The sequence below is a fragment of the Halichoerus grypus genome, chromosome 1 (genome assembly GCF_964656455.1).
Source record: "Halichoerus grypus chromosome 1, mHalGry1.hap1.1, whole genome shotgun sequence".
Taxonomy (NCBI): Eukaryota; Metazoa; Chordata; class Mammalia; order Carnivora; family Phocidae; genus Halichoerus; species Halichoerus grypus.
Window position 1 is genome coordinate 192,406,737 of NC_135712.1, and position 14,098 is coordinate 192,420,834.

The window sequence follows — 14,098 nt, forward strand, 5'->3', positions numbered from 1 at the left end:
AACTAGTAGGATGTACATATATAGAAAGATTTATTACAAAGAATTGGCTCACACAATTATGGAGGCTAAAAAGTTCCAAGATTTGCAGTCAGCAAGCTGGAGATTCAGGAGAGCTTATGTGTTTTTTTTTTAATTTTTTTATTGTTATGTTAATCCCCATACATTACATCATTAGTTTTAGATATAGTGTTCCATGATTCATTGTTTGTGCATAACACCCAGTGCTCCATGCAGAACGTGCCCTCCTCAATACCCATCACCAGGCTAACCCATCCTCCCACCCCCCTCCCCTCTAGAACCCTCAGTTTGTTGTTCAGAGTCCATCGTCTCTCATGGTTCGTCTCCCCCTCTGATTCCCCCCCTTCCTTCTTCCCCTCCTGCTATCTTCTTCTTTTTTTTTTCTTAACGTATATTGCATTATTTGTTTCAGAGGTACAGATCTGTGATTCAGCAGTCTTGTACAATTCACAGCGCTCACCATAGCACATACCCTCCCCAGTGTCTATCACCCAGTCACCCCATCCCTCCCACCCAACCCCCCACTCCAGCAACCCTCAGTTTGTTTCCTGGGATTAAGAATTCCTCATATCAGTGAGGTCATATGATACATGTCTTTCTCTGATTGACTTATTTCGCTCAGCATAACACCCTCCAATTCCATCCATGTCGTTGGAAATGGCAAGATCTCATTCCTTTTGATGGCTGCATAATATTCCATTGTATATATATACCACATCTTCTTTATCCATTCATCTGTCGATGGACATCTTGGCTCTTTCCATAGTTTGGCTATTGTGGACATTGCTGCTATAAACATCGGGGTGCACGTACCCCTTTGGATCCCTACATTTGTATCTTTGGGGTAAATACCCAGTAGTGCAATTAGCATAATACTTTTAAGGTTCATCCCATGTTGTAGCATGTATCAGTACTTCATTCCTTTTCATGGCTGAACAGTATTTCCTTGTGTGGATAATACCGCATTTTGTCCATTCATCAATTGTTTCCATTCTTTGGCTGTTATAAATAAGCTGCTATGAACATTTGTGTACCAGTTTTTGTGTGAACATGTCTTCAGTTCTACCAATTATTTCTTTAAGCCGCTCATAACCTCTTGTTTTATATGTTACATCTATAATTCTAATTTGAAGTCCTTGGGTATTGGAATCTGTTGTTGCTGCTAAATCTCACTTTGGGTAGTTTATTTCCTTCTAGGTTGTGAGCTTGCTGTTTTATATTTGTAAAACATTTTTATTTTTTTTTAAGACTTTATTATTCTTTTAGTTTTTATATAAATTCAAGTTAGTTAACATATAGTGTAGTATTAGTTTCAGGGGAAAGATTTTATTTTTATTTATTTTAGAGAGAGAATGTGAGCAGGGTGGAGGGGCAGAGGGAGAGGAGAGAGAATCTCAAGCAGACTCTCTGCTGAGCGTGGAGCCTGACATGGGGCTGGATCCCAGAATCCTGAGATAATGACCTGAGCCAAAACCAAGAGCCAGACTCTTAACCAGCTGAGCCACCCAGGTGCCCTGGAAAGATTTTATTTTTAAGTAATCTCCACATCCAACATGGGGCTTGAACTCACAACCCCAAGATCAAGAGTCACACGCTCTACCAACTGAGCCAGCCAGGTCCCCCAACATTTTTGTTTTTGTACCATGTTACCTGTAATGTTTATCTGAAAAGTCAAAATAGTAGAATCAAGTAATAAAAATTGGCAGACTGGGTTAATACTGTTTTCTGAGGGGAGGAAAACAGTAAGGTGTAATAGAGGCAGCAGAAGCACGGAGTTCATAGGTCTTTCTTTCTCCTACAGCATTTAAAGTGTTTCTGGGAGCTAAAGGCAAAGATACTACTGTTAGGGCCTCTGTCTGCCGGAGTGTTGTTTCTGTGTGTGGATTCCCTGTGGGCCATGGGTCTCTGGGGATGTTGAGGCTCCTTAGAAGACAAGGGTCTTTATGGCACTGAGCCAAAGGAATTTTTAAAAACCTGGTATTGGAGTGGGTGAAACATTAAAATAATCTGTTTTTCCTTAACGACCACAAAACATGAAAATCTTACTCATGCTTCCCAGCTTCGTGTTCTGACAAACCAAGAGTTGGGTAAAATTTTAAAAGGGATATGATATGTAAAATGTTTTGGGGGTGCAGGTGGCTCAGTAGGTTAAGCGTCTGACTCTTGATCAGGTCATGATCTCAGGGTTGTGAGATCGAGCCCCGTGTCAGGCTGTGTGCTCAACAGGGAGTCTGCTTGAGATTCTTTCTCTCCTCTGCCCCCACTCCCCCTGCCCCCCTGTGCATGCTCTCTCTCAAAATAAATACATAAAAATGAAACGTTTTGGACATAAGTATTTAAGTTTGAAACAAGAATTTTGCATGTACATTGTCCATCTTCTGGCTGTTCAGTGTTTTTATTAAATGTCAGTTGATAGCAGTCACTTTTTGTCCATTAAATTACGGGTTCTTACACGGACTTTGTTTACTGGAATTGTTTAGTAGGAATTTAGGTAGCACATATTTCCTTTCAGAGCCCAGATAACCTTTTGTGTTCAACTGTCATCCTTAGATCTTCCTTTACTTCCCCTTTCTTTAATCTAAAACATACTGCGAACGATTGCAGTAGCTCATGAACTTTCTTTGCATTACATTGTTTTCTTTCCCTCTCCTGCACAGTGTTGTTGAGGTTTCCTTTGTTGTTTTTTGAACTCCAGTTCAAAAGGGCATATACTTTTTTTTTAATTTTTTTAAATTAACATATAATGTACTATTTGTTTCAGGTCTGTGATTCATCAGTCTTACACAATTCACAGCGCTCACCATAGTACCTACCCTCCCTAGTGTCCATCACCCAGCTACCCCATCCCTCCCACCCCCCTCCACTCCGCAACCCTCAGTTTGTTTCCTGAGATTAGGAGTTTCTTATGGTTTGTCTCCTTCTCTGGTTTCATCTTGTTTCATTTTTCCCTCCCTTCCCATATGATTCTGTCTTGTTTCTCAAATTCCTCATATCAGTGAGATCATACGATACTTACCTTTCTCTGATTGACTTATTTTGCTTAGCATAATACCCTCTAGTTCCGTCCATGTTGTTGCAAATGGCAAGATTTCTTTTTTTTTTTGATGGATGCATAATATTCCATTGTATATATGTATACCACATCTTCTTTATCCATTCATCTGTTGATGGACATCTGGCCACTTTCCATAGTTTGGCTATTGTGGACATTGCTACTATGAACACTGGAGTGCACGTGCCCGTTCGGATCACTACATTTGTATCTTTGGGGTAAATACCCAGTAGTGCAATTGCTGAGTCATAGGGTAGCTGTATTTTCAACTTTTTGAGGAACCTCCATACTGTTTTTCCAGAGTGGCTACACCAGCTTGCATTCCCACCAACAAACAGCGTAGGAGGGTTCCGCTTTCTCCGCATCCTCGCCAACATCTGTCGTTTCCCGACTTGTTAATTTTAGCCATTCTGACTGGTGTGAGGTGGTGTATCTCATTGAGGTTTTGATTTGGATTTCCCTGATGCTGAGTGATGTTGAGCACTTTTTCAGTGTCTGTTGGCCATTTGGATGTCTTGTTTGCAGAAATGTCTGTTCATGTCTTCTGCCCATTTCTTGATTGGATTATTTGTTCTTTGGGTGTTGAGTTTGATAAGTTCTTTATAGATTTTGGATACTAGCCCTTTGTCTGATACGTCATTTGCAAATATCTTCTCCCATTATGTCCGTTGTCTTCTGGTTTTGTTGACTGTTTCCTTTGCTGTGCAAAAGCTTTTTATCTTGATGAAGTCCCAGTTCATTTTTGCCCTTGCTTCCCTTTGCCTTTGGTGATGTTTCTAGGAAGAAGTTGCTGCGGCTGAGGTCGAAGAGGTTGCTGCCTGCGTTCTCAAGGATTTTGATGGATTTCTGTCTCATATTTAGGTCTTTCATCCATTTTGAGTCTCTTTTTTTGTGTGGTGTAAGGAAATGGTCCAGTTTCATTCTTCTGCATGTAGCTATCCAATTTTCCCAACACCATTTTTGAAGAGACTGTCTTTTTTCCATTGGACATTCTTTCCTGCTTTGTCAAAGATTAGTTGACCATAGAGTTGAGGGTCCATTTCTGGGCTCTCTATTCTGTTCCATTGATCTGTGTGTCTGTTTTTGTCAAGGGCATATACCCTTAAGGGCATTCCTGGCTAACCTGGCATTCTTGTCTTTTTACAATCGAGCCCACAATCTTTCCTTCTAGACTTGTATGTTTGTCCTAGTCTGTCATCACCCTTTTGCTAGTCATAAGTACTGTAATGCCTGCAAACCATTCATCAGTTATAATTCTGCCTTTGCTCATGATGTTGACTCTATTGAAATGTCCTTCCCATAATCTTAGGCTCTTGGCAGTGTTCCCATCCTTCAAAATCCACCTGTTGGCAGTGTTTCCATCCTTCAAAATCCACCTGAAGTACACTCTCAGTATCTTTTCCAACTATAAACTATATTTTTTTTCTTCCTGTTGTTTTTTTAAGAACTTTTCTGTCTTGAATAATTATTGATATTTCTTGTGTTACTCTCCACCCAGTTATAAATTTCTCATGATCAAGGTTCTTGTGTTGCTTGTCTTTGAAGTTATTTCTGGCAAGGCAAATTGCCTTAGGTTGAAAGGTGTTCATTAACTATGTGAAGAACTAGATTATAGCAACACATTTCATTTGAGATTAGCTTGAACTCATGAAAGGTAATGTTTGTGCTATACTTGTTTTATACCCCCAACATCTAGCACACTGCCTTGGCAATTAATAACATGTCTTTTGAATTGTTGAGGAAGGTATTTGAAGTCTTTAATTTGGTCCTTGTATTTTAGTGTCAAGGAAAAATCAAGTTGGTTTCACAGTTAATTAGGGAAATTTATTCAGTAATATTTTCTTGTTTTTACTTGTATGAAAACTAGGGAATTTTTGTTTGATTGGAATTCTGTTAATCAGAATTGGTAGAGTTTTTAATTTGGTAACAATATTTTTCCTAAAGAAAGACTATCAATAACTTGTTTTCTTTACAATTATTAGAAACTGCTATGTGCCTGCCTTATGATGAGTAATAATGAAGCAGATTCAAATTCTTCCCTCTTCCAAAAATGCAGGTTCTTGTTAAACCTTTGGGAGACCGCGGATACCTTTTTCTTCTCTCTCCTTGTCAAATGGTTTCTCCATATGGTAGGTGATCTCTTTAATTTTTACAGTTCTTTTTAATTTTTTTGTTAGAACATATTGCTAATCAGTTTGGCTTCTGTTTTTTTAGAACATCAGACTGCCAAGTCTCGAGTGCTACATGCTTTATTTCTATTTCAAGAACCTAGAGGCATAGTTACTTGTAAGTTCTTTGAATATCTAAATCAAGTCACTGATACTTACATTTCATTGAAATTTTTCAGATAACTCAGTAAACATTTTGTTTCTTATATCATATTTTGGGAAATACTGGGGGTATTAAGAGGTATTAGCAAATAAAACAAATTATATATGACCTGATTATTTTTTAGTGGAAAATTTTTGGGTGTTACCATTGTTTTCACTAAATAAACCTTGATTGTAATTATTAAAATACCGTAGTGGCTTCTAGGGTTTTATATTATTAGAATTTTTTAGCTGAGTTCATTTTTGCATTCAAATTTTAGCAACAATAAAAGATCATGTGCTAGGTTAAATTTAGGCCATTTAAAATTAATAAAAAATTTTTCACACTGGTGTTAGAGAAAATTTGCTATTCACTGTTTCTAAGAACATACTTCAATGCTATATTAAGGTAGAATTCACACTGATGGGTTTCACTGTTAGATTAAGAATGACATTTTCAATTGTAGCCACTTGGTGTTTAGATATCTGCTATGGGGATAGAACATTAATGTAAAGTTAAACTTATTACAGTATAGCAGGAAGGAGTGACATTGCTATCAGTTGCAGGATTCTCTTGCTAGGAGTCTCAGATCTTGCCTTGCTTCTTTATTTCTCCTTACATTTTGCTTGCCACCAGTTCAATCCCTAGGGACAATAAGAAATGAAGATCTTTAATGAGTGGGTGTTTTACCCTTTAAAAATATCTCCTACAATTTTGTTTTAGTTTCTTATTGGCCTGTTTTTAGAAGTTATTTCTATATTGCATATATGTATTAGGGTACATACTCCTGGTTTGGTTTACCATTAATGTATGAATGTTGTTGCATTTCTTTGACAAAATGTAGATCTGTGTTTGATTCTTGATTGCTAACATGGTTTGCTTTTTTGTTTGTTTACAGCACAAAAAGGTTCAACTAATGCAACACCACAGAAGAGACATGAGAGCATGACAGATGTATTAAAAATAACTCAGTTTTTACAGTTTGCTTTGATTCAGTGTCGAAAGGAATTCAAAAATATAAATACTATAAATTTTCATTCTGTTGTTGAAAAGTATGTAAATGAATTTTTTAAGCGAGGTTTTGGTTCAGGTAAACGAGAGTTTATCATGTTTCCATACGATTCACGATTAGATGATAAAAAATTCTTATACTCAGCTCCAAAAAATAAATCCCATATTGATAATTGTTTGCATGCCTATATTTTTCGGCCTGAAATGTATCAGTTACCAATTTGTAAATTAAAAGAGCTTTTTGAAGAAAATAGGAAACTTCAACAGTTCAGTCCACTCTCAGATTATGAAGGCCAAGAAGAAGAAATGAATGGTACAAAAATGAAATTTGGAAAACGAAATAACTCAAGGGGTGAAACTATTATACCTAGAAAGCAGAAGTCCTCTCACTCTTTGGATTATGATAAGGATAGAGTCAAAGAATTGATTAATTTAATTCAGTGTAGGAAAAAAAATGTGGGTGGGGACTCAGACACAGAAGATATGAGAAGCAAAACTGTCTTGAAGAGGAAGCTTGAGGATCTACCTGAAAATATGAGAAAGCTCGCCAAAACCAGTAATTTATCTGAAAATTGCCATCTGTATGAAGGTAAAAATATCAGGTTGCTTTTACACAGTATAAAAATAACAACCAAAAATATAGTAAAGTAGTTCTGTCCTTTCCCCTAGTACAGGGTTCTGCAAGTTACAGCCTCAGAACCAATCCAGCCTGTCCCCTGTTTTTGTAAAGAAAGTACATCAGATTTCTGAATTGTGTAGCTTAGGCAAATATGAGGAAAATAAAGTATGCTTGGCTGTTATCCTATTAATTGGAGTTCTTGTCCTTTTAGTACAAGTACATTGAATATTGGGTTCTTTTAGCATATTGCTTAGTGTAAGGAACCTTCTGAGCTTTAAAATTCGATTTTTTAGATGCATACACACTTTTTTCTACCCCAGGAGTCAGTCCAGTAATATGTTTGGCTTTTTCTTTTTTCTATTTTTCTTTGTTTTAGTTGACAGTTAAAGACAGAAATGGGAGACCCTTCTTTTAAGTGTGTGTTTCAATATTGCAAGTATTCTAAAACATTTTTGCATCTAGATTTTTAATATCTTCCCACTGCTAAAATAAGCATGAAATGTCTTTGAGTTCATGGACCTTTGAATTTTGTGCTGCTGCTGTTCTTCTTTATGGCAGATATCAGTATGCCATTCCTGTTTCTTACTAAGCTGTTTTACTTGTATATGTTCAAATTCAGTGTGTCTCAGAACTGACTAGGTTAAATCAGTGTTTTTTTACTGTTCTCTGAGGAATCAGTGCTTGTATCCTCAGTTACTTTTCACTTATCTGCTCTCCTTTACTTCCTCTCTTTCTGCACATATGGCAGCCACTGGCCACGTGTTGTTATTTAAGTTTAAATTAAAATGAAATAATTCATTTCATGTATTATACTTGGAACATTTCATAAGCCGTACCACTATATTGAAATAGCGCAAATAGAGAACATTTCCATCATGGCAGAAAGTTCTGTTTGACAAGGCTGTTGTCTTCAGTAACTTTCAAGTGTTTTTTCTTTACTTGACCTGTGTTCTCTTTTTCTTTCCAACATTTTCATCTTGTTCTTAACCTCTTGGGTGGCTTTCCTGGCATCCATCAACCATTTCAGTCTCATATTCTTCCAGTCTCAGCTTCGTATTCGTCTTTTCAAAAGTTTTTTATAGACTGGGCATGTACCACCTGGGTAACCATGTTTCCCATTCTTTTTTCACGTATTCCTTGATTAGGGTTCATCTCTCAGAATATGTCATAGTCAGCCCTTTACACTCCTCTTTCTTCCTGAAGCATCTTTCATTTCTCTCAAGCTGCATATCTTTGCAGTTCATATCCCTCCCTAGATTTATGGCTGTTCTACTTCTTGATGGTTTCTATTTCCTTTAGCTTACGCCATGCTGAACCTATTGACATTTACTGATCTGCACTGTCTTACACTGTTGACCTGGTATCTTGAGAATTAAGTGCTTACCATGTGCCAGGTACTTTACATGTATGGACTCATTTAGTTCTTGAGTGGTAGACATTATTATCCTTAATTTACAGATGAGAAAATCTGTAGAAGCTAAAGTTATGTAGTTCATTAGTCCATGTTTAATTCATAACTTAGTTGTGACTGACAAAAAATTTTTCTTAAACTTGGCTGTATTTACTAGCACTGGCACATATGGTTAAGATATTTAAATTTCAGCACTGTTTTAGCTGATAATTGACTAATTTTATATATGTGAAAAAATAGTTGTGGGTGACAGTCAGGCTTTATCAATAATTAAAATGGAGGGAAAGCCATGCCAATAGGCCAAAGTAGAAGTAGGGCAGGGGAGAAGGGGGAGATAGGTTAAACTGGAACTAGTGACAGTCAGACTTGGATTTCTAGGTGTTCCTCATTTGTGTTTCTTTTTAGTTATTTTGTACACTTTATTTTTGATTTCTGAAAATAGAGATTTAAAGGTTGGATTCTAACTTTTAGAATACCCTCATCTTGATTTGGTGGTGAACCCACTCATTTTATAAGCGGTAACCTCCTATCTTCCCTACCCCATTTTACATTAACCTTTTTGAGGTATGATTTACATAAAATATACCCATTTTAAAGGCACAGCTTAAAGATGAATTTTGATAGTTATGTTACTACCACTCCAATTTATAGAACATTTTCATTACCCCCAGATGTTACCTTACACTCCTTTGTAATCTCACCCCACCCCACCACTGATGTGCTTTCTGTCTTTATGTATTAGTGTTTCCACTTCTATGATTTTATAATTCATATAGGTAGGATCATACAGGATGTACTTTGTTGTTTCTAAATTTTTTTTCCCCCGGTGGTACATTATACCCTGCTTAAATTGGAAATCCTGGCATCTATCCAGGCTTTATCCTCCTTCAGCATTAAAAAGCACATGACTTTCTGAATGTCTGTTCCCTTTGCAGGTTTTTAATAATGGTATAATGCAGATTACCCAGATTTATACCTGCTTGTAACCATGTCTTAACATGTTTTCTTTCATAGTACTTTTTGGTCTTAGTGCAAGTTTGGTATGGCTTTTTTCAGGATGATTTTGTATCTCTAGTATCTTAGTTTTGTTATGAAATTAGTCATTCAAGATAAGGTTTTAGATTATAAGAATGTCGATATCTTAAAGACAAAATCTAATAGGTGTAGAGGAGATAGAAATCAAATTAAGCCATGGTTTGTTTTTTTTAGTAGATTTAAATGTAATCTGCATATCCTTCTCTAACATTTTGCAAAATAGCAAGTACAGATATTTTATCTGTTTTCAAGTCAGATAAAACGGATTAAACTGATTGGGATTTTGGTAGTAGAGTTTAAGGTAACTACAGTACAGGTATTAATATATTAATATATATTATCCATACTACCAACATGATGTCTGAGCTCATTTCTCCATTAATACAATTTTCAAATTATGATGAAAATAAACTTCATTTATGGGAATTTTTAGCTATGTGCAAAATTTTATTTATTTTTTCTTACTATTTTTTAAAGATTTTATTTATTTATTTGAAAGAGAAAGCATATAAGCAGAGGGAGCACCAAAGGGAGAGGGAAAAGCAAGCTCCCCTCTGAGCAAGGAGCCTGATGCGGGGCTCAATCCCAAGACCCTGGGTGCCCGCTGTGTGCAAAATTTTAGAACTAGTTATATTTGTAAAGAAAGGGATGGATGTACTTGTGCAGTCTAAACCAGTGGTCTGATTGGATTCCTGCCCATAAATATCTTAGGATAATTAATTTTTAGATATATTTGATTTTTAAATTTTTATGCAAACATTCCAAACTTGACTTTAAGAGATGGGTTTTCTTTCTCTTTCCCTTCAGAGTCTCTGCAGCCTATTGGCTCTCTTGGGCATGATGTTGATTTGAGACAGCAGCAGCAGGATACCTCTAACTCCGGTGTTGCTGATATCCATCGGCTGTTTAATTGGCTATCAGAAACACTGGCAAATGCACGTCATTCTGATGCATCCTTGACAGACACAGTCAACAAAGCCTTAGGATTGAACACTGATGATGCCTATGAAGAGCTGAGGCAAAAGCATGAGTATGAGTTGAACTCTCCCCCAGATAAGAAAGAATATGAGCAGCCTACTTGTGCAAAAATTGAAAATGTGCATTTTAAGGGCACTCAGAGCCCATTGCTAGAAGTTGATACATCATTGTTAAAGTATCCTATTGCTATTTCTACCAGTGAAGCAGGCACTGACCATAAACTACATTTGAAAGAAGTAAGCATATGTCTTTTGATTATCTTTGTTGGTTTGTGAATGTGTGTCTGAAAGAGGATGTAGGTTTGTTTCAGTGGGATTTTTTCCCTTTCAAAAAGAAATAAAATACACATTGCAATGAAAGTATCTGTCCAGCGGAGTATTTCTAAGTTATTTCTTGTTACAAAGGGATAAATGCAGAAGTAGCTGTTTTCCTTCCTGCTTATAGGATTATGTATATCAGCTTATATATAGCTAATAAAATTGCATCCTCAAAAGATTGGCTTTCTGCTGGCCAAAAGTGATAGAAACAAGATCAGGTACTTAGTATTTTTCATGCAAGTAAGAATGGAAAGTGAGTGTCCTTTAAGGATTATCTCTGAAATGTCTCTCAGCATTGCTTGACAGGACATCCAGTTTGTTTATGAAGCAACCTTAGAGAGTACTGATCTCTAGCTGAGAAGTAACCTTGTCTCCCCCAAAAAGTGGCTGCATCTCTGGGGAATAACAATAACAGGATGGCCCCATTTTCCTAAGGGTTTATTTCTAATTCACTTTTCCCTCCGATTTCTCTTCCCTGCCTTTGAATAAAAGTCATATGCATGTCCCCAGGCTTTCTCCATTATTTTAGGAGGATGATGGTAGGAGACCCACTTGGGGAAGTATGTAACTTATGTAACTAACTTATATTATTAACATTTCCTGACATATTTAATACTCTAAATTGAGTCGATGGGAGCATGGGCCAAACTCTGCGCACTGCCTTTTTTAATTTAATTTTTTATTTTTTTGAGAGCTAGAGTGCGTGCGTGTGGGAGAGGGAGAGGGAGAATTTTAGGCAGCCCAACATGGGGCTCAATCTCGCAACCCTGAGATCATGATCTGAGCCAAAATCAAGAGCCGGATTCTTAAGTGACTGAGCCACCTGGGTGTCCCCACCCACTGCCTATTTTTGTAATTAAGGTTTTAGTGGAACACAGAGGAACACAGCCATTTGTTTAGGTATTTCCTCTGGCTGCTTTTGCACTACAGTGGCAGACCTGAGTATCTGGCCCACAAAGCCTAAAATATTTGGTGCTTTACTGAAAAAGCTTACCAACCTGTGCTCTAAATCAACATCAAATTATGTTTTGAGGGGAAACATTGTGTTTTAATTAAAGACCAGAGTATTTTAACTTTGCCATGCTGATTTTACTCATTTGTAATGTTTAGATTGAAGCTTGTGGATTTGCTATCAAAAAAAGAAGTGGAACATGCGACTCTAGGTCTCAGGGTTGTGAGTTCAAGCCCCACATTGGGTGTGGAGCCTACTTGTTTATTCTGGACGTAAAAATTAATTGAAAAGAAAGCTATTGAATATGTACTCTAATTTTTAGGATCCAAGTTTAATTAGCATGAATAATTTTGAAGATTGCAGTTTGTGTCCCACTGTTCCCATTGAACATGGATTCCGCAGACAATCTAAGTCAAATAATGTCGAAGAGACTGAAATACATTGGAAACTAATTCCAATTACAGGTAAGAACAAGTATACTGGGACTTTGGTTTGCTTGGTTTTACTTAGCAGTTTCCTGAAGGGTTTCATCTTTTCTAGATTCCATTCTTGGGTCACTGGGTGGTTCGTCTTTTTGGTTCATCTTTGTATCTTATTTTGAGCAATGTAATGTTCATCACTGATTGTTGCTAGTTTTGGTCAGCATCAGCAAGTTATCTGCAAAACAGCCTATAAAAGCAGAGGGATTTAAAACATACTTTCCCAATGGAGTTTAGCGTGCAGACTTCCAAATGAATATTGTTGACAGAAATTGAGTTTCTAATAAGGTGAGGTAGTGACAGAGATGAAATGATGGTCTTTGGGACAACAGATTAAATGCTATCGTCTCAAATTATTAGAGTAAACTTCACCATAAGAAGCTGTCATCCAAGAAGTGGTCATGTTGAGGTTCATCTATTTGAAGAAAAAATTGATTTCTTAATAACTGGATTATCTTAGAGAAATTAGATCATCACAGAGAGTGGCCTGAAATGATCAAATGCAGAAATCCCTAGAAAGCTTATTGGACCATGGGGCAAGACTAGGTTAATAAATGTTGAAAGATCATTTTGCAGTATTCTGATTTCTCTGTGCAAACACATACATATACACACACACATATATATACATGCTCTTAATATTTCAAGTTCTTACTCATCTTTGTTAGCTAAGCATTTTTGGAAATATTCCCAGGGCACATCTTTTCCATTCCTAGATCTTTAAAAAGAAAAAAAACCAACTTTTTGCTAAAGAGTTAGACTGGCTTGTGACCTAGAAGCTACTGAGACCTCCAAGGACTCTGAGAAGAATTTCTAAAACTTGATGAGTTTCCATGGGCTTCAGCACCATTCTCTACTTAGTACCTTACCAGAGAGGGCGAGAGGCCTGGAAGTGATGGTGGAGAAGTAACTTGTACTTAAGAGCTGGAGATGTTGGCTTGAATGGGAGAAACAGAGTAAGAAAGTAGTCGATACAAATGATTATCCTAACCATTCCTCATTTAGGTAGCTTCATAGTTGATGTTCAGAGCCATTTGAAGGCACAGCATCTAGGTGTTGATATTCCATCATCATCTGAATGGAAAGGGAAGCAACTTCTATTTCTGAATGACCCTTCTGGATTATTTTAGGCAAAAGATGGAGTACTTGGATTTGTTAGCATTTGGGGTTGTCTGAAAGGTGCTTAATAGGTATCACCAATATCTGAAGAGCGTCTACAAATCTAATGGATGCTTTCCCTCAGGAGGGAATGCAAGAAGCCCAGAAGACCAGCTGGGGAAACATGGTGAGAAACAAACACCAGGTGAGAAGGCTCCCTTTGCTTTTCCTCCCAATGTGCCTTCTTCAGAATTGCTACTTGCATTTCTGGTTCTCTATCAATAGGGCATCATTTTGAGTTCTGTTAATTACAGAAAATTTGGATAATATTTGCATTTAAAATCATTATTTGATTTGTATCAAATATTCTTGTACAAAGAATGTGTTTAAAGAAGTCACTGAATATTCATAGAGATTAAGTTTTTTTCACTATAGTGATTCTATCTGATATGATGACTTGGGAAGATTGGAGTATTTTTCTTAATCCATTTCTGTAGAATATCCTGTGAGAAACACTCTTCAGGTTTCTTTTAAGTTTAAAAAATACAAGGATTGAGGCCAGTTATCTTTCAGGTTCATTATCCCTAATCTTGAGTTTTTTGACCCAGTTCTTTTTCTGATTATTTAAATAAGGTAGTGTTGTAAATAAGAGATTAGGAAACTCTGGGATTCCAGAAACAGTTACAGATGTTGCTGATTAGCTAATTGCTGTTGGTTCTTAGAAGACCTTTTCTTTTGTCTGAATTCAGTCCATTCAGCATCTCTGCAGATGGTCATAGGCATTGTTTTCTTGCTTAGAGTGTGGTGGTGGGCCTTTC

At 36.8% G+C, this 14,098-nt stretch overlaps 2 protein-coding genes across 10 annotated transcripts in view; one reads left to right on the forward strand and one right to left on the reverse strand.

Annotated features, from left to right (window-relative positions):
* Window positions 1-14,098, forward strand: part of TASOR (transcription activation suppressor) — a 51,330-nt gene that overhangs the window by 23,455 nt on the left and 13,777 nt on the right. For 5 of the 9 annotated variants that reach the window (XM_078076881.1, XM_078076872.1, XM_078076876.1 and 2 more), the window contains exons 12-17: window positions 5,127-5,199; window positions 5,285-5,356; window positions 6,279-6,980; window positions 10,264-10,670; window positions 12,026-12,167; window positions 13,426-13,485. In XM_078076881.1, coding sequence (XP_077933007.1) covers window positions 5,127-5,199; window positions 5,285-5,356; window positions 6,279-6,980; window positions 10,264-10,670; window positions 12,026-12,167; window positions 13,426-13,485 — 1,456 coding nt within the window. The remainder of the gene's footprint in view (window positions 1-5,126; window positions 5,200-5,284; window positions 5,357-6,278; window positions 6,981-10,263; window positions 10,671-12,025; window positions 12,168-13,425; window positions 13,486-14,098) is intronic. The other 4 variants (XM_078076870.1, XM_078076873.1, XM_078076878.1 and 1 more) reach the window with 2 other exon arrangements.
* Window positions 5,740-14,098, reverse strand: part of CCDC66 (coiled-coil domain containing 66) — a 78,592-nt gene continuing 70,233 nt past the window's right edge. Inside the window, exon 19 of the mRNA XM_036082430.2 lies at window positions 5,740-6,024. Within this exon, the coding sequence (XP_035938323.2) occupies window positions 5,986-6,024 (39 nt within the window). The 3' untranslated portion in view covers window positions 5,740-5,985. The remainder of the gene's footprint in view (window positions 6,025-14,098) is intronic.